The sequence below is a fragment of the Maniola hyperantus genome, chromosome 2 (assembly GCF_902806685.2).
Source record: "Maniola hyperantus chromosome 2, iAphHyp1.2, whole genome shotgun sequence".
Lineage (NCBI taxonomy): Eukaryota > Metazoa > Arthropoda > Insecta > Lepidoptera > Nymphalidae > Maniola > Maniola hyperantus.
Genome location: NC_048537.1, coordinates 11,332,399 through 11,359,168, shown reverse-complemented (window position 1 = coordinate 11,359,168; position 26,770 = coordinate 11,332,399). Strand labels below are relative to the sequence as shown.

At 35.0% G+C, this 26,770-nt stretch overlaps 1 protein-coding gene across 1 annotated transcript; it reads right to left on the bottom strand.

The window, feature by feature from the left end:
• Positions 1-65: 65 nt before the first annotated feature.
• On the bottom strand, positions 66-25,995 carry LOC117990068 (major facilitator superfamily domain-containing protein 12-like). The gene is made up of 8 exons (XM_069506185.1): positions 25,493-25,995; positions 24,326-24,533; positions 23,958-24,042; positions 23,293-23,481; positions 9,278-9,575; positions 8,155-8,305; positions 6,947-7,074; positions 66-2,348 (listed from the first exon to the last, which is right to left on the bottom strand). Exons 1-8 carry the CDS (start codon positions 25,770-25,772, stop codon positions 2,296-2,298), a joined length of 1,392 nt encoding a protein of 463 aa, XP_069362286.1. The 5' UTR covers positions 25,773-25,995; the 3' UTR covers positions 66-2,295.
• Between the last annotated feature and the right edge of the window lie 775 nt (positions 25,996-26,770).

The following is a 26,770-nucleotide window of genomic DNA, read 5'->3' as shown; positions in this document are numbered from 1 at the left end:
TTCTATTTTTATCCTTGAATTATTATTCCCTTTTCCTTACAAAAATATTGAAAGTAAAATGCAGATAAAGTTAAAATATGTTTATTTAGGTATTTTCTCATCTTTATATAGGTAGATATAAAATATGGTTGATAAAAACATGAACATAAAAACTAATGATTTTATTACAATCCAGCGCACTACGCGGCCACAACCACGGCCAGTAGCCGCAGCATCCAGGTAAAGCTGGCTGGTGGTTGCAGCCAAGTGCGCGATGTATAATGCGTTAAAATACTTATCTGGACGCTACAGCCACTGGCCATGGTCATGGCAGTGTAGTGCGCATCAAAAAAATATTATGTAAAAGTTTTAAATATTATTATTACAAAATATTCTATATTTAATCACGTTTAGGGTTCTGTTCCTAAAGGTAAAGAAAAAAGAACCTTATTGGATCACTTTATTGTCTGTCTGTTGTCCATCTGTCATGTTTGTCAAGAAAACCTATAGGGTAGTTCCTGTTGACCTAGTTTCTAGGTCCTAGAATCATGAAATTTGGCAGGTACTTAGGCCTTATAGCACAAATAAAGGGAAAAATCCAATAACCGTGAATTACAAAAATTATTACAAAAAAAAATTCAAATGTGTTCACGAAAAAATTAATTTACTAAATCAAGATGGCGCTGTTGCAGTGTTGCACATAAAATGTTAAAATACTATCTTGTACGATGATACGGAACCCTTCGTGTGCGAGTCAGACTCGCACTTGACCGGTTTTTAAATATATATATATAAATGAGAACAAGACTAAGAGATCTGTTACAGGTGCTTACCGTAATATTTGAGCTAAACATTTACTTACAAAAATATCTTATGGCTACAGTTATACATCTACCAATATCACAAAGCTTAATGTTTTATTAATCTTGTAACATTATTTCATGAATCATTCTTCTTTGTTAATCATAAGATTAAAACTTATTGCAATAAGTACATGCTACATTTATTCAACTGTTAGCTGTTTTATTCCCCTGATATAATCACAAATATGGGCATTAATTACAAGTACGTTACAACAACCGAACTACTGCCGTCATCATTATCAACATCAGCGCCAAATGGCGATGATGACGATAATCAAGTGGATTCAAAAACAGGTTGGCAATAGCAAGTCCAGCGTACTTGTAGTAGAGGTTAGTGCTTGATATGCATTAATACTCATAGTAGGTACATATCATGTCATATATTGCCTACACCATATAGAATATAATGATAATATTATGACCAAGCAGTAACTATATATATTTTATTAACATTATTATATATTTATAAATAATAACATAATTATTGGCATAAATAAACATTTTCAAATTGCAACAGGATACATATTTTATTAAAACGAAACAATAATACAATTTATACAATAGCTTATTGCAAATTTTTTTATAAAACTATTTATTTATACTTATATCTAAATATACTTTTTTATATATCTATTTATAAGTTAAAAAACACATGTTTATTATTAATGTTAAGTATTTTTAAAAGTTCAATATCTTTTTCTTTAGGGTTCCATGCCTGAAGGTTATCAACGGGACTTTATTACTAATGGGCAGATTACACCTACAGAGTAGTGAAGCGAGACAGTAAAATGTCACTCGGCCGAGACAGTGCTGTGGCTGAGAAATTGCGGCGAAATTGCACTCGAAAGTGTTTATACCAACCGAGTACTCGGCCGAGGACACTGACTCGCCACTGTACTCGGTAGGTGTAATCTGCCCATAAGTCTCCGCTGTCCTTCCGCCTGTCGGTCAGCAGGGTGTATCACGTAAACCGTTATAGGTAGAGAGTTGAATTTTTCACAGAATATGTATTTCTATTGCAGCTATAACAATAAATAAAAAATTCAAAATGGCCGTCATGAATTTATTATTTCTTGTATGATTTCGCACTTGACCGATTTTTTCTGTTATAAAAGAATACTAAGCATTTTAAAAATTTACTAAAATCCGCCTTTATTGGGATTTGACCATTGAACTTTCGAATTCGAATTGGCCTCCTAACCAAAATTGAGCTATTGAGACATTTGTCGAAGGAATGTTTTCGTTTACCTATGAATATATAGTACGCAACAGGACGAGATGGCAATCGGGGAGGGAACGCCCCGCACATCCGCACAGCCCCCGCGCTGACCCGGTGCGGGTGACCCGCGTTTGTAAAGTTCGTCCCACCGCCTCATACCCCGATTGCCATCTCAACCAGTCGCGGATTATAGTTACATATATATAAAAAAATATTTACAAAATTTGCTAACTCTTATATATGTGGTGATGCTTCACCAACTTCCTCGGTATTTACTGATGGATTAGCTGAAACAAAATGCATACATTAGTTTCCAAATGGAAAAATATAGACCCTTCTCAAAATATTTTAATTTCATCCCGATCCCCACTAATATTATAAAGGCGAATGTTTGTATGTGTGTGTGTGTGTGTGTATGTTTGTTGCTCCTTCACGCGAAAACTACTGGACGATTTGGCTAAAATTTGGAATGGAGATAGATTATACCCTGGATTAACACATAGGCTACTTTTTATGCCGGAAAATAAAAGAGTTCCCGCGGGATTTTGAAAAACGTAAATCCACGCGGACGAAGTCGCGGGCATCAGCTAGTTTTACCATAATCATCAGTTGGGAATCAGTTTATTTACAAATCACAATGTCTTTAATTAATTTTAATTTTGGCTTTATCAAAATCACCACTCTGTTGCTCCGTTGTAACGTGACTGAAGAACAAACCATCAAACAAATACACTTTACACTACTTTACTAACATCTACATCTATACTAATAAATAAAATTGAAGTATCTGTCTGTAATTTCGACATAACTTCCAGAAATTATAAGCTCATGGTTATTTGATCTGAACCTATTTTGATGGGACCTTCACAGACAAGTAGAAGATTAACCAAGGAGTAACATAGGCTACTTTTTTAACCGACTTTCAAAAAGTAGGAGTATTGCTATTGTGCTATAGCTATTGTGTTGTGATTTCTGAACCGATTTGAGTATTTTTTTTTAATCAATAGAGAAACTTTGCAACACTGGTACCGATTCCGTTGTCTTTCTCTAAACTAAATTTAGAGTATCTGCATCTTTTTAAAAATGCTAAAAAGGGACAGAACATGACGAGGGTATTCTGGGAGAACCGGATAAGTAGCAATACTGTTATATTGAGAAAAAGGCATTTAAAGTTTTGCATGATCATAGGTCCACGACGAAGCCCAATTACAGAAAATTTTCACTACTTGTACTTAGATACATTATTTAAGATTATTTTCATACATTAATTTATGCAAAAATTGACATTAAAAGTTTAGAAAAGGGGAAAATTGGCGTGAAGGTATTGCAGTTATCTTGTTTTACCTGAAATACGTAAATAAGCTGTAAATCTCTTAAACACAGATTAATCTTTACATACTATACTAGGAACAGTTCACTGTCCCGTATTAAATAAGTTGATGTTAAAATAAATTGAAATAACATTCCAATTAAGGCGGTAGAATTTTTTTTTTCTCAGTTATATGTTTCTACCTGTATTTTTTTTGGGAATCACTGCATTAGAAAAGCAAATCGGCGATATTTATTTTATTTAATGTAAGCTTTCTTAAGTTTGAACAAATTGACCCTGCAGATAAAATAGCACTTAAAAATATTATCAAGAAAAAAGTAAAACTAAACTAAAAACTATTACGTAATTTCCTTAAATCGTAGTTAAGGAAATTATGTAATATTTTCCTCGCAAGACATCTCATCCTCCTCATCCTCCTTTTCAGCCTCTTCAGAACCACTTGCTGTCTTTAGATTTTTATACCAAGGTTCCAATTCCTCTGGTATTATATTTTTTTAAATTAAATTTAATAAATTCTCTTTTTTGCTTCGGATATAGGTCGGATACAGGTATACATTTTTTTAACTCAGATGGAAATTCATCATGGCCCTTTCTTTTTGTTCTTGTACGAGTACCTCTAGTTTTTCCTTCTTTACCGGTAACGTCAAAGTAATTAAAAGTCTCACTCATGTCATAATTGAAGTAAATTATGAGTAAATTCCTCAGAATAATGACTGTGTAAATTCTTTTGTCCCCCTTTACAAACTTCAGTCGTTTGATTTTAAGCCACTGCACTTTATTTCCTTCTTTGTCCTTATCTTTGTTATGAATAATCTTAGAAGCTAAATCTTTTAAATCATAAAACTCATGGTATTTAAACTCTTTTGTTTTGTATGGCTCCTTTACTATCTTCTTCTGTTGAACAGTATGTATTTTCCTACGCCTTGCACGTTCGCATATTGAAATCCAGTCTTGCATTGAATAAACTGATGTTTCCTTCTTTTATGATTCAATAGGACTGTGCATAGAATCGGCCTCCATGTATGTATTTCCGGATTCTAAAAATGTTTACTCCATAATCTGTAAATGATCAATATTCTGAACAGCCCACAAAAGAATTGCTGCCACATATTGATTCCTATTTTGACCTAAACAAGTATCAGAAAAAAGGCTTATTTCAGTTACATTTGCTGGAATACATTTAGTTAAATAATGTAAGAAAATTGTTCCAATTTCGCAGCTACCTTTTTTTACCATTCAGTTCGGACCATAGAAAACAGTATGCATTATTGGGCAGACTTGCCTCATAAACAGTGAGATTAAGCACGCACAGTTTTCGAGAATAATACAACAGAGCCACTTTGCAATGAGGGATCTGAAGTACAGCCTGCAGATCAAATGAAACCGAAAGAAACTTAGGATCTTTGTTAGCTCTTTCCTTGACTTTTTCCTTTTGCGCATTACAAACATTTTTCCTCTGTCACATGTGACATGTCACATGTCACAAGGACATCCTTTGGAATCCTTGCTGGCCGCTCTTTAGAGCGAGACTTGTTGGGCAAACCATCAGCTCTTCTTCTTTTTGCTACGTTTACTTTACTGCCCAACATTCAGGATTAGATTTTCTCCACCTTTTCATGGGTTTAACTTTTTTCCACATTTTATTTAAAATTTCCTGCAATATTGAATTAGCAATTTCTGATGACTCTTTTTGTCTTTTATTTTCTTCCCGTAGTAATTCAATATTATTTTTTTCTAACAAACCATCGATTTAATCATTATTTGGCTGTAAACCTTCTCCTAGTAAATCTTGAAGGTAGGTAGGTAAGTAGAAAATCTTTAAGTCACCATCGTGATTTATGTCTGGGTTGGGAAAGGGAGGTAAATAGGTAGGATCTTCGATATCAGATCATCGCCAAATAAGCTTTCCATAATATCTATTTCGATTTCGTCACTGATATTATATTCATTCTGTAGAACTCTTGATACTGGTTGACGACCTGAAAAAATACCAGAATTTGTAAAACTAGACAATAGACATGTTTATTTAATCATCGTAAAAATATGCTTACAGTTGGTAAAGTAAGAGTAATCTCTCGGCTTGTCTTTCATACCGATACATGACAATAGGTATGCATGACTATTGAGGAGACCTATTCCCAGCAGTGCTGATATTATGAATATCTATAAATTATCATAATAAAAGTATGTACTTATGCAGAAATACATACCTGATCGACGTCTGGCAAGTCCATTGTTGTTTGTTTGATGGATATCAGCTACTACAACAGTATGATGGACATCAGCTGCTACTACTGTATCACTTTCAGAAGAAGAATGTTGCCCTAGAAACATAAACCAAGCATTTACTTAGCGCCTAAACAACATTACAATCTTTTATTGAATAAAACAAAATTATCACCTCAAAATTAAATTTACGTATATAAATAAAAGTTACCTTGTATTGCACTGTCATTGATTATCAACGATACAATCTGCTTTCCTCTCGAAACCATTTTACACTGATTCACATAATAAACACAGTAATTACTCGAATTAAGATCTCGATGAAGTAAACACGTACGCACGTGACGACTGTTAAACTCACACTATATACAAAAATGTTAGCAAGCAAAACAGTCTAAGTAAGCCTTACTTCTATAGAAGTGGATCACATTGCATTTCTTGTAGCATGTAAAACAAAACAAACTCGCTTATTCTGTTCTGCCTGTCAATAAAACAAAGAACTCAGTTCGTTTTACCAATGAAAAACAAATAAGTACCAATATTTTGTTTTACCTGTTAATATAAAATACCATTATCTACAAGTGTTTTTGTGGGTGAAGAAAGTAAATTGTTTTATTCCGTTGTCACTGTAATAAACATTTTATTTTGTTTTTTAAGAGTCCATATCAGTTTTTGCTTTTAAATTTATTCCAAAAATATGCTAGATATTTTGTTTACCCAGAAAAAAAAACGGTTGTGAAAGCTTCGGCAGTTATATGGTTTTGCCAGATAAAAAATGCAACGAAAACTAAGTATCCTATGTTTCTAACTAATTTTTTAAATTTTTGCACTTATTTGGTTCTGCCAGAATACCCTCGATGAACTTTACATTTAAAGACTTTTTAGTGCACGCTACAAATTTAAACAGTAGGCTCGCGACTGTACGCTAAAATCACGGGTTTTACCATCTAAAAATTAAATTTAAAACTGTCAAACTGCGTCTGTCCTTTTCATATTACATTAGCAAGAAGAGGATGTAAATACTCTAAAATTAGGCTGTGTTCAGAATTAGTACCATTGTCCCATAAAAAATTTGGATTCCAACTCTTCAATCCTGATGCTGCAGGGGACCTGATCACCAAAACTTAATAGATTTAGAAACTGTTGGTTTTTAAATTGATATTGGAGCCTATGTGTCACTCCTTTAACTATATCCAAGCAATAAATCACTATCAAATAGTTGTTCAGTTGCGACGTGATCCAAAGCCAACAAACACAACTCCGGCGGAAGTATGTATGTGTGTGTGTTAAGTGCGGAAACCTGTCCAGAGAGAAGATGGAAAGACTCACTGCTCAGTAGAAGAGAGTCGTGTGTGACGCTGGGCAAGGCGAGCGTGAGCGCGAGGCCGAGCGCGGCCGCGACGCCGCACACGCTCGACAGCGCGTAGCGGTAGTAGGACACGCCAGCGTCATCCGCGCTGCAAACAAGAAATATGTTAATATCACAGAGTAGGGATGGCATGTACCAGTACCAGAGATGCGACGAGCGCCGTCTAGGCAAAGCAATCGTGCGGTAACCGGTAACGAGCGTCCCAGCATCTCCATAGTAATGCCGGTACATTTACTACGAAATCAGAGGCATTTGTCGAAAGTTAGAAACTACATAAGTACTAAATACATAAGAGCCACCAAAGTCAGTTCACCCAAACTTTTTTTTATAAAATTGGCGAGCAAACTAGCGGGTCACCTGATGTTAAGTGATTACCGCCACCCATGAACATTTGAAGTACCACAAGAACCACCAATGCGTTGCCAGCCTTTCAGGAATTTGTTATAACCCCACTTGAGTTGTTCACTCTAATAATTATGACCTCCCTTTCGAATTTCAGCCACGGCAGCCACAGAGACTAGCCATCTGCGCGACAAAAATTATAGTGAAAAATGTGTGCGCAAACACAGGTGCACTCTCTATTCCCTTACTTTGATGTGACGGAAGAGGGAAAAAGAACGACCACCTTCTAATCGGAGGTCGGCGGTTCGAGCTCGGGCACGCACCTCTAACTTTTCAGAGTTATGTGCGTTTTAAATAATTAAATATCACTTGCTTTAACGGTGAAGGAAAACATAGTAAGGAAACTTGCATGCCTGAGAGTTCTCCATAATGTTCTCAAAGGTGTGTGAAGTCTACCAATCTGCACATGGCAAGCGTGGTAGACTATGGCCAAAACCGTTCTCACTCTGAGAGGAGACCCGTGCTCTGTAGTGAGCCGGCGATGGTTTGATCATGATGATGTGACGGAAATCCGACACGACCGGAGAGAGATCAGGCGCAGGCACAGCTTTAAGTGTTCTTAGAGGCACGGCAAAGGGGTGAAACATCTCCAACTTCCTAACTCTGGGCTAGTACTGAGAATTTCATGACAGAAAAAACTAACTAACTATTTTTTGGCTCGACCCGGGAATCGAAGCCTCGTCAGCCGCAATCGAACATGCTAACCACTAGTGACTAGAGCAACGCGAACGAGGACCAGTTGCAGTTTACTCAGATAAGTACTCACTACATCTGTATAAGCGCAATGGCAGCGCCGCAAGACAGCTTGTCCGTGAAGCTCATCAAGCCGTAGACGAAGGCCGACGCGTCCGTGGTGGCTCCCACCAGGTCCGCCGTCAGCGACAGGCTGGTGACCAGCATCTGCGCTCCTCCGAAACCTGGGATCAATTAGGTATCCATGATATTAGTGTACTCTCTCTGCATCGTATTCCGCATTGCTCATATATACCTAAATCGCAAACACTAGTCTCTTCACTGTTATGCCAGTTTCACACTATCGTATTTCTGCGCGATTAACGCTTATTTTGGCATAGGTAGGTACGCGCGTACACAAGCGCCATGATATCTTGATCCCATTCGTTCCTGTTTTAGTTTTTATCATTAAATTTCTGAAGTTAGTCATAAACTCATAACGATTGTCCTCATGCTGAACCAAGTACTGAAGTTTATTATGAATCATCAAAGATTATGAATATTTGCTTGCTTTTCATGACAGTGCTTACTTGCGATTTAATTTGATATGGTAATGCAGCCAAAATAGCGCGCTTACGTATGCGAAGGAACACGGCAGACTCGCCCGAAGCCTCCAAGCAGGCATAACTTAAATAATAATTTAATATTTTATTTATTCTTCAAACTTACATAGAAACTTATACGCTAGGGAAACGATAACCGCTGTGTTAGATAAAAAACTGTGTTACAGCTATTAACGCCCACCTCCGGATTTAGGTATTTACAGAAATACATATAAATAGAGTAGGTTAGTACTTTAGTAGTAATTACTAATAAGATAATCAGAAGTAATTTAATGCACTTAATAATGCGTGTTTGTAAGTTATTAGGTGTGTGCATTGCACATGCTATAATGGTAGTGCCTGTATGTCTTTGTCACGGAACAGAAAAACTGTTCCGTGGTCTTTGTACATAGGTAGGTACATTATTTCAAAGTCACTATTTTACAGTCGTTATTTTAAATGAGTTATGATATCAACTTGTACTAATTACGTTAGTAAATAAATGAAAGTGCAACTCATGAGGAACTGATAAGCGTTTGTGAAATCAATATCTACACAGCTGCCTAAATGATTTAAACACATTACTATGCTAATCTGTATTACTATGTCACTAACCTATTAACACGGCAACTACGTAGATGAAATACACTTTGAATATATCATCAGATTCGAAGTAAATCCAAAGCAAACCACTGATTGCGCACGCACAACCCAATAGATAGCTTAGTTTTCTCGTAAAGGACCTCGGAGCCAACCTCTGCAGGCCAGCTGCGGCCAGGCTCCCGATATACATGGCCAGAGGCACCACGGCCAGTGACCGTGCCGCCAGCCCTAAAGTACGGTGCAGGTACAGGGGTATGAGCACTTGGGATATGTTCACCACGAGCCTTGTGCTCATGTATATACCTGCAACCTGAAAATATATATTAAACTAGATGCCCGCGACTTCATCCGCGTGGATTTAGGTTTTTAAAATCCCGTGCAGGGAACTCTGATTTTCCGCGATAAAAAGTAGCCTATGTCCGTCCCCGGGATGTAGGCTAACTCAGCACAAAATTTCATCAAAATCGGTTAAACTGTTGAGCCGTGAAAAGCTAGCGGACAGATAGACAGACATACAGACAGACACTTTCGCATTTATAATATTAGTATGGATAATATGTACCATGTTTTGTAGTAAAGATTCACATTTCAGAGATCTGTAGTCGGTACCTCAAAAGAAAAAAGGAACTCTTATATATGACCACTTGACACTTCGTTGTCTGACTGTCAGTCAAGACCCTGTATCGCAGGGACGCGCATGGAGGTATCAAGTTGGAATTCATGACAAATACTTAGGTCTACAGGCCCTTGGAGCTGTAAAAAAGGTGAGCTTCAACGCAATAAATAAAAATGGCCATTTATGCTGAATTATATCCATTTCCAAATTCCGTCAACCGCTTTCACCGCGAAAAATGTCTAGCAGAGAGACCGACGGATGCGTGTCGCAGTTTGTTCATCAGTTTACATTTCTTTTCCCGCGCAGTATCCAACAAAACAGTATCTATGCATAAACACAATATCTCCTCCACTGTCATTCAGAGCTCTTACTTACATAAGGTGAACGCACACTTTTCCGAGCCGAACGCGTCGTACGAGTCGAAGAAACGAATTTTAGAATTCTGTATATTAAAATCTCATGAAACCTCGCACACTTCTCCACGTCGAATCGTCCGAATCTGCAAGAACCCCAGAAATCCTAGACGAATTCGGATGACGTCATCAGATTCGACGCGGTTTATGCGGTCGAATCGACCGATGTGCTTGCATTCTATCAGTTGCGTACATTGATTTATTAACTACCTAAGATGCACCATCAACACGCAAAAAATGGCACGGCCCAATTGTGCTCGTTTAGAAAACGAGAACAGTTTTGCCCTCAGTCGCGCATGAGTCGACAAGGTGAAACTATGCCGACGTGCTCCGTGAAAAAGTGCAAAAATAAACCAATAAATGTGAAAAAAAAGATGGAATATCATATTTTCGGTAAGAAATATACTTTATTTACATTAATACTACGATATAGTAGTGAAATAATGTGAAATTCTTACGTAATTTAATTATTTTGTCATTAAAATAACAATATTTCTGCGGCGCAGCTATCTCCTTCACACGCTTACCCAGGCTTACGCGCTAAAAGAGAACGCGATAGGGGCGTGTTTGAATCACGTTTGAACAGAATGGATACAAAAATATATGGAGTAGTTTAATTATTTTTTTGGTGATGGTACCATCAGATTTTTTCCTTTACTTGTGCTATAATAATGCCTTCCTACCTGCCAAACATGATTCTAGGTCAACGGGAAGTAGGTACGCTATAGGTTTTCTTGACAGACACAAGGATTCCTTTTTTTATTTTCAGGTACGGAACCCTAAAAATTAGATAATTCAAATCCTAGGTGCCAGGTCATTACACAATTCCAATTACTGGCGGCTACAGCATGCAAATTTATACGGATACGTCATGCAAAAGAACATTAAATTAACTTAATTAATGTTAATTAACTTAGATAATATCACTAATAGGTACTCCGGTCCTAAATGACATAAAATCACCTACGTGTAGAATATTTCCTACGCGGACAAAAAAAATTATTAAAATAATAATAAAAACGCGACTCCACATTTGGAACATAGAAAATACTGCGGTGTGGTTCGCAAAACATCGTACTTGTCGAACATTCATTACAAAATTGAATCTTAACGCTAAGTTGATATGGTTGGTTTTTGTGATCCGGGTGGAGCCTCGGTGTATATTATCTATAGCTGCGTTTGTATAGATGACTGTGGACGCTTTTTGCATCTGAATTTGTAGGTGATGTTGTATTTAAGGTAGTGTCAAAAACCACATCTCCATGGCTGCCATCATCATGAGGCATCCAGACTTATACAATGGATTGATTGTTATTTATATCTGGCGGGAATGGACTATGAGTCATATTTAATTGTTAACTATTTGAATCAACATATTTTGTGTCATGTTTAACATCTAGCTGATTTAATTGTTACGTTAATGATTTGTGACGTCACAGGAAGTATCATAGTAGTAGGGGATTCGCCGGTTCTGGCCCACCTCCTGGGCCCCCTCCCAACCTCGGCCCCCTCCGCCGGTCGGTCAACTTTGAAATCTAAAAAAAAAAAAAAAAAAAAAAAAAAAAAAAAAAAAAAAAAAAAAAAAAAAAAAAAAAAAAAAAAAGGTTTTGGGGTGCGCTGAATCGTTTGCGCTAACTCCCGTCTTCGTATCTCTAACCGTTTAAAAGTTAGCTTTTCGTCAAAATTAATCCCTAGTTCGTTATCTACTTGCTAATGACCTACTAATCACCCTCTATTGTTCGCATCCTCGCTGCTTCGTTTCAAAGGAATTACAAAGGAAAGTCTTATCCATAGATTATCTACTATATACTAGAGATAGATGTGCGACTCTAGATTTCTTTTTCAAAGTTACGCGTGTGCTCACATCTAGAGGGCACTAAAAACGCGCTAGGCGTGCGAGAGCGCGAAAATTTAAATGCTATTTAAATGTACTTTACTAGAATATTTTATATTTTTGAACATGTTTTAAAAAAACATCAATAATTCCATTAACGTTTGTTTAAAACATGTTTAAAAATATATATTACAAGACTGACTCTTTAAGATACTAAATTATAAAACACTATAGAAATAAAAAGGTTTTAAGGTTTTGTAAAATATTTTATTTTCATAAATTCGTAACTAGGTACATAAAATACATACCCAAATTCAAGACCCACGAGATTGTGAAATAGGTAACGCTCAAATCCAAAATTTTTGGTTATTTACTTTTCATAACTTTCATATTACTACCACAACTGGTGTATATCAACGATCTTCAAACTGGTGATTGCAAATTTGATAATTCGTAACTATAATATAATATTATTTCATTATCAGTCTTGCTTTCTAAATGTTGTCCTACTATCTCTTTTCATTGTTTAAATGGTTTCAAGGAGAGGAGTAGCCAGGTTTTGGAAAGCCATGCAAACATCTGAAAAAGTAATAACATAAAATATGCATTAGTCTATACTTACTTATTGTACTTAATTAGTTGATAGCTGATACCTATAATATAAAAATAACTTAGTCAATAAAGTTCAAAACAAATGTTGTAAGCACACTTAATTACAAAACAAACAATTTACAGAATTAGTAGTTAATAATCCATAGCAATATGATAAATGCAAAAGTGTGTCAACCTGTCAGTATGCTAGCTTTTTTCAGTAAATTTGTGTAACCGTTTATGATGAAAGTTAGTACAGAGATAACTTGCATCCAGGTAAGGACATAGGCTTCTTTTGTCACGGAAAACTCAAACAGTTCCCATGGGATTCCCAAAAACCCTAAATCCACGTAGACAAAGTGGTGGTCATCATCTGTTTGGTACAGAGATAGCTTGCATCAGACGGTTGTAACTTGTAGGCCACATTTATCCCGGAAAATTGGACTTCTCACGGGATTTCTAAAATAGTTTTTTCGAGCGGACGAAATCGCAGGAACTATATACCTAGTATCATGATAAAATACCTAATGTGCTAATGGTGCCTTAATGGTGCACAGAGTTTGACTCATTGAAGTAATTTTGAGTTAGATTACGAGTAAACTGATTTTATACTTACCGAATTAGTCACATCCAGACACACATCGAGATCTCCGTGGCATTTTTCTGCACAAATATATTCACAGAAAAATCAGAAAGTCCGTAATCCGTAGCCGTGGTCAATCGTTCAGGCATGAATCGATTCACTAAATCAATCCTTAGAATCCAGACTACAGAGTCCTGTTATTAAAGCAGGGTCAGATAAATTTAACAGAAATATAAATATTTACTACAGCACACGAAAACATGAAAACTTGGTTATAATTTATTAATGTCATTAAAATTACACCAATGTGCCCGCCATCTATTGACGTCTTTTGTAAACTGTTCTCTATTTGTTTAGCCGTGCTCGCGCTTAGATGGCACCACAAGCGATTTTTAATTTGCGATTTTTTAATGTTCTAGAGTTGCACCCCTATGGTCTTATCTCTCATAAGTACTGTTTATTGGCCTCCAAATATTGATTTAAATAATTCTAACAAAAACATATCATTCTCTAGTGTATTTTTATTGAATAAATCTAAAAAATCTGAACTTGTATAGTAGCCCGTAAACATGAAATATAAATACATTATACAATATTCGCCGCAAACTGCTGTATAATCATTTTTAATCCTCCTTGTATTGAAAAACTTTGAACTTGTATAGTAAGTAACCAGCACCAATCAACCTGACTGGACATGGGCCTTCCCAAGAGTACACCACCACACACGATCCTCTGCCTTCCTCATCCACCCACTTCCCGCTACCTTCACGCTGAGCGACTTTGAATTGCTAATGACCTACTAATCACCGGTCTATTGTACGCATGCATGGGGATTTCAAAGGAAACTTCTTATATGTCATAACTACTGTTTATTATTCTTCAATATCTACCACAAAACAAATCATTCGGTACAATATTTTTATTGAATAAATCTAAACAATCTGAACTTGTATTGTAAGTAACCAGTACCAATCAACCTATTTAGCGTTCACAGCTGGACATAGGCCTTCCCAAGAGCGCGCCAACATACACGTTCCTCTGCCTTCCTCATCCATCTACTTCCCACAGCTTAGCATATTATTTTGATGACATTTCGTACAGACTTAGCTTACATCCTGGGATAGGACGCTACTTTTTATCTCGGAAAATCAACGAGTTCTCATGGTATTTTTAAAAACCTAAATCCATGCGGATGAAGTCGCGGGCGTCATCTACTCAGAAATATATTCGTATTACACTAACGATTGCTTTTCTGCATATCGGGCATAACATTTTATCCAATGATAAAGCACATTTAGTACACGTTATAGCATGACCACATGGTCTATAACACATGCCTACTTCTTCTACAAGACAAATTTTACAGCAAAGTTTAAATGTTTCTTCAGCATTTTCTACACATAATATGTTTCTGCCTGCAAATTTAGAACTTATTGTATTGTTATTTACAAATTGTTCAGAGTCTTTTGATGTACCACAAACATCTTTGGCAATAGTTTGTATGTATGTTTCACCCATCACAAGTAAAACATAGGGGCAGGACGGAAACCAACGAGCGTGCTCCGACCATGGAAGATCTTCGATGTCCCAATCTTTGAGTCCACCATCACAAAAGTAACAAATCACTCGATCACTTTTTCCTGTATAAAAAAAAACCAGCGTCTGCCATTTCTTGAGGTTTTTGATTTAAACCTTGAGGCCAGGCATCAAAACTTCGCAATCTTGCGATTTTAGTTGCATAACTAGGATATTTGGGATATAGAAACTCCATTTCGATCTACGAACAATGGATTTCGATGTTAATAAAATATATTATAACAGATTTTTAGTAAGGTTTGCAAGCTTATTACACATTATTATTTATTGAAAATTAATTCTTTAATAACGATTTTACACACATTTACTGCTATTTAAGTATATTTCGATTTTTAACATTTTTAACATTTTATATCTACCTATAAAAAAAAAACATATTTAAGGTGATGGTGGATAACTTAAAATAAAACAAAAAATATCTTTTAGCATTGTTTTATTACAAACCTTAATGAAAATGTAGATACAAGTTTTGGCTTAATCTATTTACTAGATTTTCTTAACTGCTAGTATATAATATGATAATTTTTAAAGTTGAATGAGTTTCCTTGTAAGAGTTCCTTACATTCATTTTAGCCATTTTTTTGATTTAATCATTCTTTAGTTTTAATAATTTATCAAAGCTACTAAACCGAACAGAGTGTTTTTGGTCATAATATTATTCATTTCTAATAAGGGGTCCATTTTTCCCAATCAATTTTTTTCTTTATTTTTTAATGTGTTTATCACCACTACCCTTTGGAGTCTTTAAAGTTCCTTCGTTAGATGTAAAATTCCCTTCGAGCGATTTCATCTGCAGTTGATGAATAAAATCAGACCTTTTAGAATTTCCGATGTAAGTCAAAGGTATTTTAATTGCATGTAATGTCTTAGCAAACTTTTCCCAACCTATTGGATCACTTTTTTTTAGAGGTCTCAATGTATCATTAATTAGATCAACAATATTACTGCCGGGAATTTTTTCATTGTTTATTAACACTGTACCATCAGCATGATCCCAATAAATTGCATTTTTACTCAAAGAAATCGAGTTTAATAACAACTCACCTTTTTTCAAATATGATTTTGGTATCAGACTTAAAATTTGAGTTGTTGTGTAACGTGGTTGATTATTTTCTTTTCTGTTACATCATCTGTCGGTGTTTTGAATGACATTAAGTTTTCATTTTCTGTGTCTTTATTTTTGTAACTCTTATTTTCATTAATACTGTCAGTAATAATTGGTAACAAGATAGGTTGACGTTCTTCCTCGGTGAAATGTAGATATCTTTGTAGAATTTGTAAATATAAAATACATTTTTTACGATCTTCAATATTACTATTTAAAATCTTTTGCATTTCTACATCTAATCGGGACATGGGATTTTCAACATTGGTTTGCTGTTTGAGTCTTTCTATAAAACTAGGCTCAACAAGCAACATTTTTTTGGCATTTTCCATATTAAACTAATCCACTCAAAATAAACTCCAAAATGAAAGGTAAAAATGCTCCTACTTTTTGTATCAATATATTTTTCTTTAGTTTTTTTTTCCCTTGTGATACAAAGTGCGAAGTATACTTTTAAATTTTTTTAACTTTTTCTTTTGTACATTCACAAATGCAATTTATCTCTTCTTCTCCACACGATTTTAATAATGCTTTTTGACATTTAGGTTTAAGTATATGCAATGCGAGTAACAACTTTTTATGTGTCTTCAGACTTCAGTGCATTATTTGTAAATAATAGGAATTTGACGATTCTTTAAACTTTTACTATTCTTTGTTGAAATATTATATTCTACACAAAATTCATCACAGGTAAATATTTTGATTTAATTGGACACATCATTTGCATCTTGTTTAAGATCAATCATTAAATATCCATGTGCTTCTTTTGTTGCATCCTTATAGCCATCCTCAATGAATTTTAAATTATCTGGTGACACTTGTCTTGATAAGTATCGTATTTGGTTTTATGATATCACGAGGATTTTAAAAATAAATAATGTAGCTTTAATTCAAAGATATAATATCTATTTAATCTTTTCCATGATGAAAAAAAAATTTCAGTAAAACAAAATGACTTCCTTTAGTGAATTTGTTTTTGTTTTTAATTATTTTTTAAATAAGTTTTCAACTTTTATTTCATTCATTGAATTTTATGGAACGTGAAAACAAAGTTTTATCTCTAAATATTTTTTTGTGTTTAATTATTTTTTTAAATAAGTTTTCGACTTTTATTTTAATCATTGAATTGAATTAAATTTTAACTTGTTTTACAGAACTTTTATTTCTTCATAGAATTTTATGGAACGTGAAAACAAAGTTTAAATCATATAAATTTAAATTTCTCCAAACACATTATATTGTTAGAACGAACATCGCAAGGATTATTTCAATAAAATAAAATTTAATTCAATTCAATGATTAAAATAAAAGTCGAAAACTTATTTAAAAAAATAATTAAACACAAAAAAATATTTAGAGATAAAACTTTGTTTTCACGTTCCATAAAATTCAATGAATGAAATAAAAGTTGAAAACTTATTTAAAAAATAATTAAAAACAAAAACAAATTCACTAAAGGAAGTCATTTTGTTTTACTGAAATTTTTTTTTCATCATGGAAAAGATTAAATAGATATTATATCTTTGAATTAAAGCTACATTATTTATTTTTAAAATCCTCGTGATATCATAAAACCAAATACGATACTTATCAAGACAAGTGTCACCAGATAATTTAAAATTCATTGAGGATGGCTATAAGGATGCAACAAAAGAAGCACATGGATATTTAATGATTGATCTTAAACAAGATGCAAATGATGTGTCCAATTAAATCAAAAATATTTACCTGTGATGAATTTTGTGTAGAATATAATATTTCAACAAAGAATAGTAAAAGTTTAAAGAATCGTCAAATTCCTATTATTTACAAATAATGCACTGAAGTCTGAAGACACATAAAAAGTTGTTACTCGCATTGCATATACTTAAACCTAAATGTCAAAAAGCATTATTAAAATCGTGTGGAGAAGAAGAGATAAATTGCATTTGTGAATGTACAAAAGAAAAAGTTAAAAAAATTTAAAAGTATACTTCGCACTTTGTATCACAAGGGAAAAAAAAACTAAAGAAAAATATATTGATACAAAAAGTAGGAGCATTTTTACCTTTCATTTTGGAGTTTATTTTGAGTGGATTAGTTTAATATGGAAAATGCCAAAAAAATGTTGCTTGTTGAGCCTAGTTTTATAGAAAGACTCAAACAGCAAACCAATGTTGAAAATCCCATGTCCCGATTAGATGTAGAAATGCAAAAGATTTTAAATAGTAATATTGAAGATCGTAAAAAATGTATTTTATATTTACAAATTCTACAAAGATATCTACATTTCACCGAGGAAGAACGTCAACCTATCTTGTTACCAATTATTACTGACAGTATTAATGAAAATAAGAGTTACAAAAATAAAGACACAGAAAATGAAAACTTAATGTCATTCAAAACACCGACAGATGATGTAACAGAAAAAGAAAATAATCAACCACGTTACACAACAACTCAAATTTTAAGTCTGATACCAAAATCATATTTGAAAAAAGGTGAGTTGTTATTAAACTCGATTTCTTTGAGTAAAAATGCAATTTATTGGGATCATGCTGATGGTACAGTGTTAATAAACAATGAAAAAATTCCCGGCAGTAATATTGTTGATCTAATTAATGATACATTGAGACCTCTAAAAAAAAGTGATCCAATAGGTTGGGAAAAGTTTGCTAAGACATTACATGCAATTAAAATACCTTTGACTTACATCGGAAATTCTAAAAGGTCTGATTTTATTCATCAACTGCAGATGAAATCGCTCGAAGGGAATTTTACATCTAACGAAGGAACTTTAAAGACTCCAAAGGGTAGTGGTGATAAACACATTAAAAAAATAAAGAAAAAAATTGATTGGGAAAAATGGACCCCTTATTAGAAATGAATAATATTATGACCAAAAACACTCTGTTCGGTTTAGTAGCTTTGATAAATTATTAAAACTAAAGAATGATTAAATCAAAAAAATGGCTAAAATGAATGTAAGGAACTCTTACAAGGAAACTCATTCAACTTTAAAAATTATCATATTATATATACTAGCAGTTAAGAAAATCTAGTAAATAGATTAAGCCAAAACTTGTATCTACATTTTCATTAAGGTTTGTAATAAAACAATGCTAAAAGATATTTTTTGTTTTATTTTAAGTTATCCACCATCACCTTAAATATGTTTTTTTTTTTATAGGTAGATATAAAATGTTAAAAATGTTAAAAATCGAAATATACTTAAATAGCAGTAAATGTGTGTAAAATCGTTATTAAAGAATTAATTTTCAATAAATAATAATGTGTAATAAGCTTGCAAACCTTACTAAAAATCTGTTATAATATATTTTATTAACATCGAAATCCATTGTTCGTAGATCGAAATGGAGTTTCTATATCCCAAATATCCTAGTTATGCAACTAAAATCGCAAGATTGCGAAGTTTTGATGCCTGGCCTCAAGGTTTAAATCAAAAACCTCAAGAAATGGCAGACGCTGGTTTTTTTTTATACAGGAAAAAGTGATCGAGTGATTTGTTACTTTTGTGATGGTGGACTCAAAGATTGGGACATCGAAGATCTTCCATGGTCGGAGCACGCTCGTTGGTTTCCGTCCTGCCCCTATGTTTTACTTGTGATGGGTGAAACATACATACAAACTATTGCCAAAGATGTTTGTGGTACATCAAAAGACTCTGAACAATTTGTAAATAACAATACAATAAGTTCTAAATTTGCAGGCAGAAACATATTATGTGTAGAAAATGCTGAAGAAACATTTAAACTTTGCTGTAAAATTTGTCTTGTAGAAGAAGTAGGCATGTGTTATAGACCATGTGGTCATGCTATAACGTGTACTAAATGTGCTTTATCATTGGATAAAATGTTATGCCCGATATGCAGAAAAGCAATCGTTAGTGTAATACGAATATATTTCTGAGTAGATGACGCCCGCGACTTCATCCGCATGGATTTAGGTTTTTAAAAATACCATGAGAACTCGTTGATTTTCCGAGATAAAAAGTAGCGTCCTATCCCAGGATGTAAGCTAAGTCTGTACGAAATGTCATCAAAATAATATGCTAAGCTGTGGGAAGTAGATGGATGAGGAAGGCAGAGGAACGTGTATGTTGGCGCGCTCTTGGGAAGGCCTATGTCCAGCTGTGAACGCTAAATAGGTTGATTGGTACTGGTTACTTACAATACAAGTTCAGATTGTTTAGATTTATTCAATAAAAATATTGTACCGAATGATTAATTGTTTTTGTGGTAGATATTGAAGAATAATAAACAGTAGTTATGACATATAAGAAGTTTCCTTTGAAATCCCCATGCATGCGTACAATAGACCGGTGATTAGTAGGTCATTAGCAATTCAAAGTCGCTCAGCGTGAAGGTAGCGGGAAGTGGGTGGATGAGGAAGGCAGAGGATCGTGTGTGGTGGTGTACTCTTGGGAAGGCCCATGTCCAGTCAGGTTGATTGGTGCTGGTTACTTACTATACAAGTTCAAAGTTTTTCAATACAAGGAGGATTAAAAATGATTATACAGCAGTTTGCGGCGAATATTGTATAATGTATTTATATTTCATGTTTACGGGCTACTATACAAGTTCAGATTTTTTAGATTTATTCAATAAAAATACACTAGAGAATGATATGTTTTTGTTAGAATTATTTAAATCAATATTTGGAGGCCAATAAACAGTACTTATGAGAGATAAGACCATAGGGGTGCAACTCTAGAACATTAAAAAATCGCAAATTAAAAATCGCTTGTGGTGCCATCTAAGCGCGAGCACGGCTAAACAAATAGAGAACAGTTTACAAAAGACGTCAATAGATGGCGGGCACATTGGTGTAATTTTAATGACATTAATAAATTATAACCAAGTTTTCATGTTTTCGTGTGCTGTAGTAAATATTTATATTTCTGTTAAATTTATCTGACCCTGCTTTAATAACAGGACTCTGTAGTCTGGATTCTAAGGATTGATTTAGTGAATCGATTCATGCCTGAACGATTGACCACGGCTACGGATTACGGACTTTCTGATTTTTCTGTGAATATATTTGTGCAGAAAAATGCCACGGAGATCTCGATGTGTGTCTGGATGTGACTAATTCGGTAAGTATAAAATCAGTTTACTCGTAATCTAACTCAAAATTACTTCAATGAGTCAAACTCTGTGCACCATTAAGGCACCATTAGCACATTAGGTATTTTATCATGATACTAGGTATATAGTTCCTGCGATTTCGTCCGCTCGAAAAAACTATTTTAGAAATCCCGTGAGAAGTCCAATTTTCCGGGATAAATGTGGCCTACAAGTTACAACCGTCTGATGCAAGCTATCTCTGTACCAAACAGATGATGACCACCACTTTGTCTACGTGGATTTAGGGTTTTTGGGAATCCCATGGGAACTGTTTGAGTTTTCCGTGACAAAAGAAGCCTATGTCCTTACCTGGATGCAAGTTATCTCTGTACTAACTTTCATCATAAACGGTTACACAAATTTACTGAAAAAAGCTAGCATACTGACAGGTTGACACACTTTTGCATTTATCATATTGCTATGGATTATTAACTACTAATTCTGTAAATTGTTTGTTTTGTAATTAAGTGTGCTTACAACATTTGTTTTGAACTTTATTGACTAAGTTATTTTTATATTATAGGTATCAGCTATCAACTAATTAAGTACAATAAGTAAGTATAGACTAATGCATATTTTATGTTATTACTTTTTCAGATGTTTGCATGGCTTTCCAAAACCTGGCTACTCCTCTCCTTGAAACCATTTAAACAATGAAAAGAGATAGTAGGACAACATTTAGAAAGCAAGACTGATAATGAAATAATATTATATTATAGTTACGAATTATCAAATTTGCAATCACCAGTTTGAAGATCGTTGATATACACCAGTTGTGGTAGTAATATGAAAGTTATGAAAAGTAAATAACCAAAAATTTTGGATTTGAGCGTTACCTATTTCACAATCTCGTGGGTCTTGAATTTGGGTATGTATTTTATGTACCTAGTTACGAATTTATGAAAATAAAATATTTTACAAAACCTTAAAACCTTTTTATTTCTATAGTGTTTTATAATTTAGTATCTTAAAGAGTCAGTCTTGTAATATATATTTTTAAACATGTTTTAAACAAACGTTAATGGAATTATTGATGTTTTTTTAAAACATGTTCAAAAATATAAAATATTCTAGTAAAGTACATTTAAATAGCATTTAAATTTTCGCGCTCTCGCACGCCTAGCGCGTTTTTAGTGCCCTCTAGATGTGAGCACACGCGTAACTTTGAAAAAGAAATCTAGAGTCGCACATCTATCTCTAGTATATAGTAGATAATCTATGGATAAGACTTTCCTTTGTAATTCCTTTGAAACGAAGCAGCGAGGATGCGAACAATAGAGGGTGATTAGTAGGTCATTAGCAAGTAGATAACGAACTAGGGATTAATTTTGACGAAAAGCTAACTTTTAAACGGTTAGAGATACGAAGACGGGAGTTAGCGCAAACGATTCAGCGCACCCCAACACCTTTTTTTTTTTTTTTTTTTTTTTTTTTTTTTTTTTTTTTTTTTTTTTTTTTTTTTTTTAGATTTCAAAGTTGACCGACCGGCGGAGGGGGCCGAGGTTGGGAGGGGGCCCAGGAGGTGGGCCAGAACCGGCGAATCCCCTACTACTTATCATTTAGTTCAATCACTTTGCAATTTGTAAAATACTGGAAGTTAAATAATACCAACCTTTAAAATATGTCAGTTTTGCTGTCCTGTCAAATTAGTATAAAAAGCGTAGGTTTAATAAAAATGGCGGTCAATTGTGAGAATTAAGTCGAAGGCGCAAGCTATGCTTAAAAATACAGTGAAGTGAAATTGGAAACTGACTATTATTGAAGACCATCCCTATACTTCTGCAACAGTAGTTAATAAATCAATGGTTGCGTATGACAGAGCAATGCGCGAGTACTATTTCTTAATTGTTTAAAAAAATGAGTGATTCTAATTTGAGTCGATTCTTTCGGCGCGGTCGATTCTTCTGGTGCGGATATGTGTGCGAGGCCTCCTTGACTTCGATTCGTTCGACGCGTTCGGTTTGGATAAGTGTGCGTTCACCTTAAAACCAACTGTAACAGCCCTTTCACACGGCGTCCAGTTTTTTGCAGGATCCCGTTTGATGGCGAATATGTTTGTATGTAAACGCTAGCATACAAACACATTCGCCATCAAACAGGATCCTGCAAAAAATTGGACTGCCGTGTGAAAGGGGCGTAAGTTGTTTTAAATGTCACTCGTACCTGATACAACAACCCCTTGCGCAGTATATCGCAGTGTATAGTACTAGTTTCACTATCGGAAGCCAGTAATGGACCCCTCTGATGTTTCTCAGCCACGGTGATGTGGAACACAATGGAAGCCAGTGTACCCACGGCCAGGACTATGAACATTATATGCCTGAACTTCCATACATCCGCTGGTCCCACTTGCTGTAATAACATTTCGGTGTTAGTATCTACCTCTGGCTGTGTGTTTTATATTGATATCAAATTGTTTTTTACTTGATGGAAAAGTAAAATATCCTAACCACGATTGGGCGTATATTTGACCTTTAGGCGATTTACACTTAATTTTTTTCTAAATAAAGTAATAGAGAGAGCCAGCGCGTGCCAGACCTTCCTTTTTTTATAAAAGCTGAAAGTTTATCTGTGTACCCCCAACTCTGGGAGGAACATTTTTTTGGATCATAGTGGCTTTAGGAGATACAGGTAATAAAGGTGTAAAAAATCTTACTTCAAAGTATAAAGTCTAATTTTTTTAATTTCCTTGGAGTAATATTAGAAATCACGTCATGCGTTGCCAGACACTTAGTGTCGTGGGAACTGGGAACCCCCGCCAGATACCCTTAACCACTAAGCTATCACCGCTTCCCAAATTAACATAAATATAAATATAAACAACATACTTCTTTATCGCACTCTCCAGTCAAATGCAGTATTATCCAGGTGATTAAATAGACAAATAAATTGGAGAAAACTGTAAATCCATATCTGTAAAATAAAAATATAATTATTATATTAGGTACTAAATAAGTAGTAACTGATTTCCACAACTTCATCTGCATAGATTTAGTTTTTAAAAAATGCCATGCAAATTTCTCAAAATCCCTTCTTAATGTAGGTCTACAACTTGAGGTTCTAGAGGGAACCTACATGCAATCTATTGACTATCAGTATTTAATTATGTGAGAAAATTCTTAATTGTTTTCCAGTTGTTTTTACTTTTATATTTTTAGTTTATTTCATTAAAGAAAATTCCATGGTGTTTTATTACCTGATAGCAGTGAGATGTGTCCTTATGTGGGGATCCTCAGCCAGCTCTGGGATTAAGCTAAGATGTGATATCTGCACAGATGCCCATCCAATTTGAAATATTGTTATGAAGGCGGCAAAATAAAACATCTGTGCCCACTTATGTGATGTGGAACATCCCGTGCATTGCATGAAGATGAATGGAAATGACAACAGTACACATATAGTACCTAAAAAGTTAATTAATATACAATTATTAGCTACTACATGAATTAAATTTTAATTTTATTAACTAAAATTGTCTGTGGTCTTGTTGGTTAAGCTTTAGTATTACGCCTGCAGCAGATAGGGATGGGAGGGTAGGGGCAAGGGAATGAAATGAAAGGACAGGCGGAATTCTTCTTAGTTGAAGGGGGAGGGAGAGAATAGTTGATAGGGGGTTCCCTAGCCCCGGACCTCCTCATCCTCAACTTAACTTACATCAAGGTTTTCTGAATGTTTATAAAAATAACCCCGAAGGCTGTGCCTTCTGACCAAACCAACAGTAAGGATTTATGATAGGGTGGTTTAGGTTTTCAACGATCCCGTGGGAACTCTATAATTTTTCAGGATAAAAAGTAGCCTATGTCACTCCAGGTCTTATACTATACCCATGCAAACCAACCAACAAACACACTTTCACATTTATAATATGGTTAGTGATTTTTAGCTTTAACACTTTAAATGAACTACGCCAGAAGACTCGCTCCATCACCCCTTCATTCAGGACCTGCTTCGCGAGCTTCTGGCTTCACGATTTACAAAAACACTCTAGGGGTAGGACAGACAAGACTGCTTGGGGAGTCAGGGTGATTACATTTAGTTCTGGGATATTTTTTATTCTTCTGCTGAACTCTTCTTAGTTAAAGGGGGAGGGTTAACAGTAGTAATGCTCCCCCAGCCCCCCAACACCTCGCACCTTAACTACAAAAAATTTAGCTCTAATTTCAATCGAACCAACTATTAAGAATCACCGTTTTTTTTCTTGCAGGGGGAGTACCAGTACACCCTCTCGCCTCCTACCAGCGACCTCCTCCCAGGCCCTTCCGCCTCGGGCACAATACTAAAGCTGAGCCCTATGGAAACTGATGGTTGGCCAACCATCAGCTAACCAACTTATGCAGCTATTTGAATAGGCATGTGAACTTACCAAAAAGATGCCACAGTTTTCTCCTCCCATATCGTGCACTTAAATAGTTATTTGTGTTATCAGAATGATATCCAATAAAAGGTGTAAACAAAGCATCTACAACCTGTCCTATTAACATTAAGTATCCAGCTTGAGAGGCTGAAAATTCTAGCACAAGATGAAAAAATACTAAAAAATAGGTAAACCACAAACTAGCACAAACATCGTTTAGTATATGACCAATCCCATATCCAACTTGAAGTCTTATACTAGTTGAGATGTCTAAAAGTTCATTATCCATTCTGAAAGTACAATCCTCCCAGTCTCAACTTTTAAGTGTTATGAAGTTAAAACCCACATAATAAACTGTGAAGCGATTTCAGTTAGGGCGACAAAGATTTTATAACTTCAACATAGGACTTAATTTCTATACCCTAGACACCTCAATAAAAATAATTTAATTTTTAGTTATTTTGAGTTTGAAAATAAAATAAATCATCAGCCCGACGACCAATTAATGACAGCTACTAAAACTGTCAAGTGTCAGTTAAACTTAAAATAGATAGCTTAACAAAAATAGTTAGTGTTGTCCTCATGGTACCGGTTCAGATTAAAATCGTTAATAAAAAATAATAAATCTACTAGTCGGGCTAACGTCGACGACACACGTGAGTAAAGCCGGGACAGATAGTATTTATAATAAAAATAATAAATGTTAACTGTGGAATCAACTCCCGTTGCTGACAACTTGAAGCTGTGATAGCCTAGTGGTTAGAACGTCCGCCTTCTAATCGGAGGTCACGATCGACGACGAATCGGGGGGCACGCATCTCTAACCTTTCGGAGTTATGTGCGTTTTAATTAATTAAATATCACTTGCTTTAACGGTGAAGGAAAACATCGTGAGGAAACCTGCATGCCTGAGAGTTCTCCATAATGTTCTCAAAGGTGTGTGAAGTCTACCAATCCGCACATGGCCAGCGTGGTAGACTATGGCCAAAACTCCCTCTCACTCTGAGTGGAGACCCGTGCTCTGTAGTGAGCCGGTAATGGGTTGATCATGATGATGATGATGCATTGGTGTTCCTCTGGTATTGCAAATGTTCATGGGCGGCGGTAAGGTGACCCGCTTGCTTGCCGCCGCGAGTGTAGAGCCCACATCTGGGCTCTACACTCGCGGTGCGAAAGCCCGCGACAACTGCGAATCACGAGTGTAGATGTTGTTCACGCCTTCGCGTTCGCGTTTCGCGTCTTTCCCCGATCAGTGCGGTTTTTTGGTCCGCGAACGTGAACGCATAG

What these genes read in the sequence shown, in the direction of transcription:
- LOC117990068 (XM_069506185.1), bottom strand. Translation starts at nt 25,772, where the DNA reads ATGGATAATGAACTTTTAGACATCTCAACTAGTATAAGACTTCAAGTT. An exon ending in AAAACTGTGGCATCTTTTTG is followed by an intron (nt 24,534 to 25,492) that starts GTAAGTTCACAT and finishes TTAACTTTTTAG; the next exon opens with GTACTATATGTGTACTGTTG. An exon ending in CTGGAGAGTGCGATAAAGAA is followed by an intron (nt 23,482 to 23,957) that starts GTATGTTGTTTA and finishes ATGTTATTACAG; the next exon opens with CAAGTGGGACCAGCGGATGT.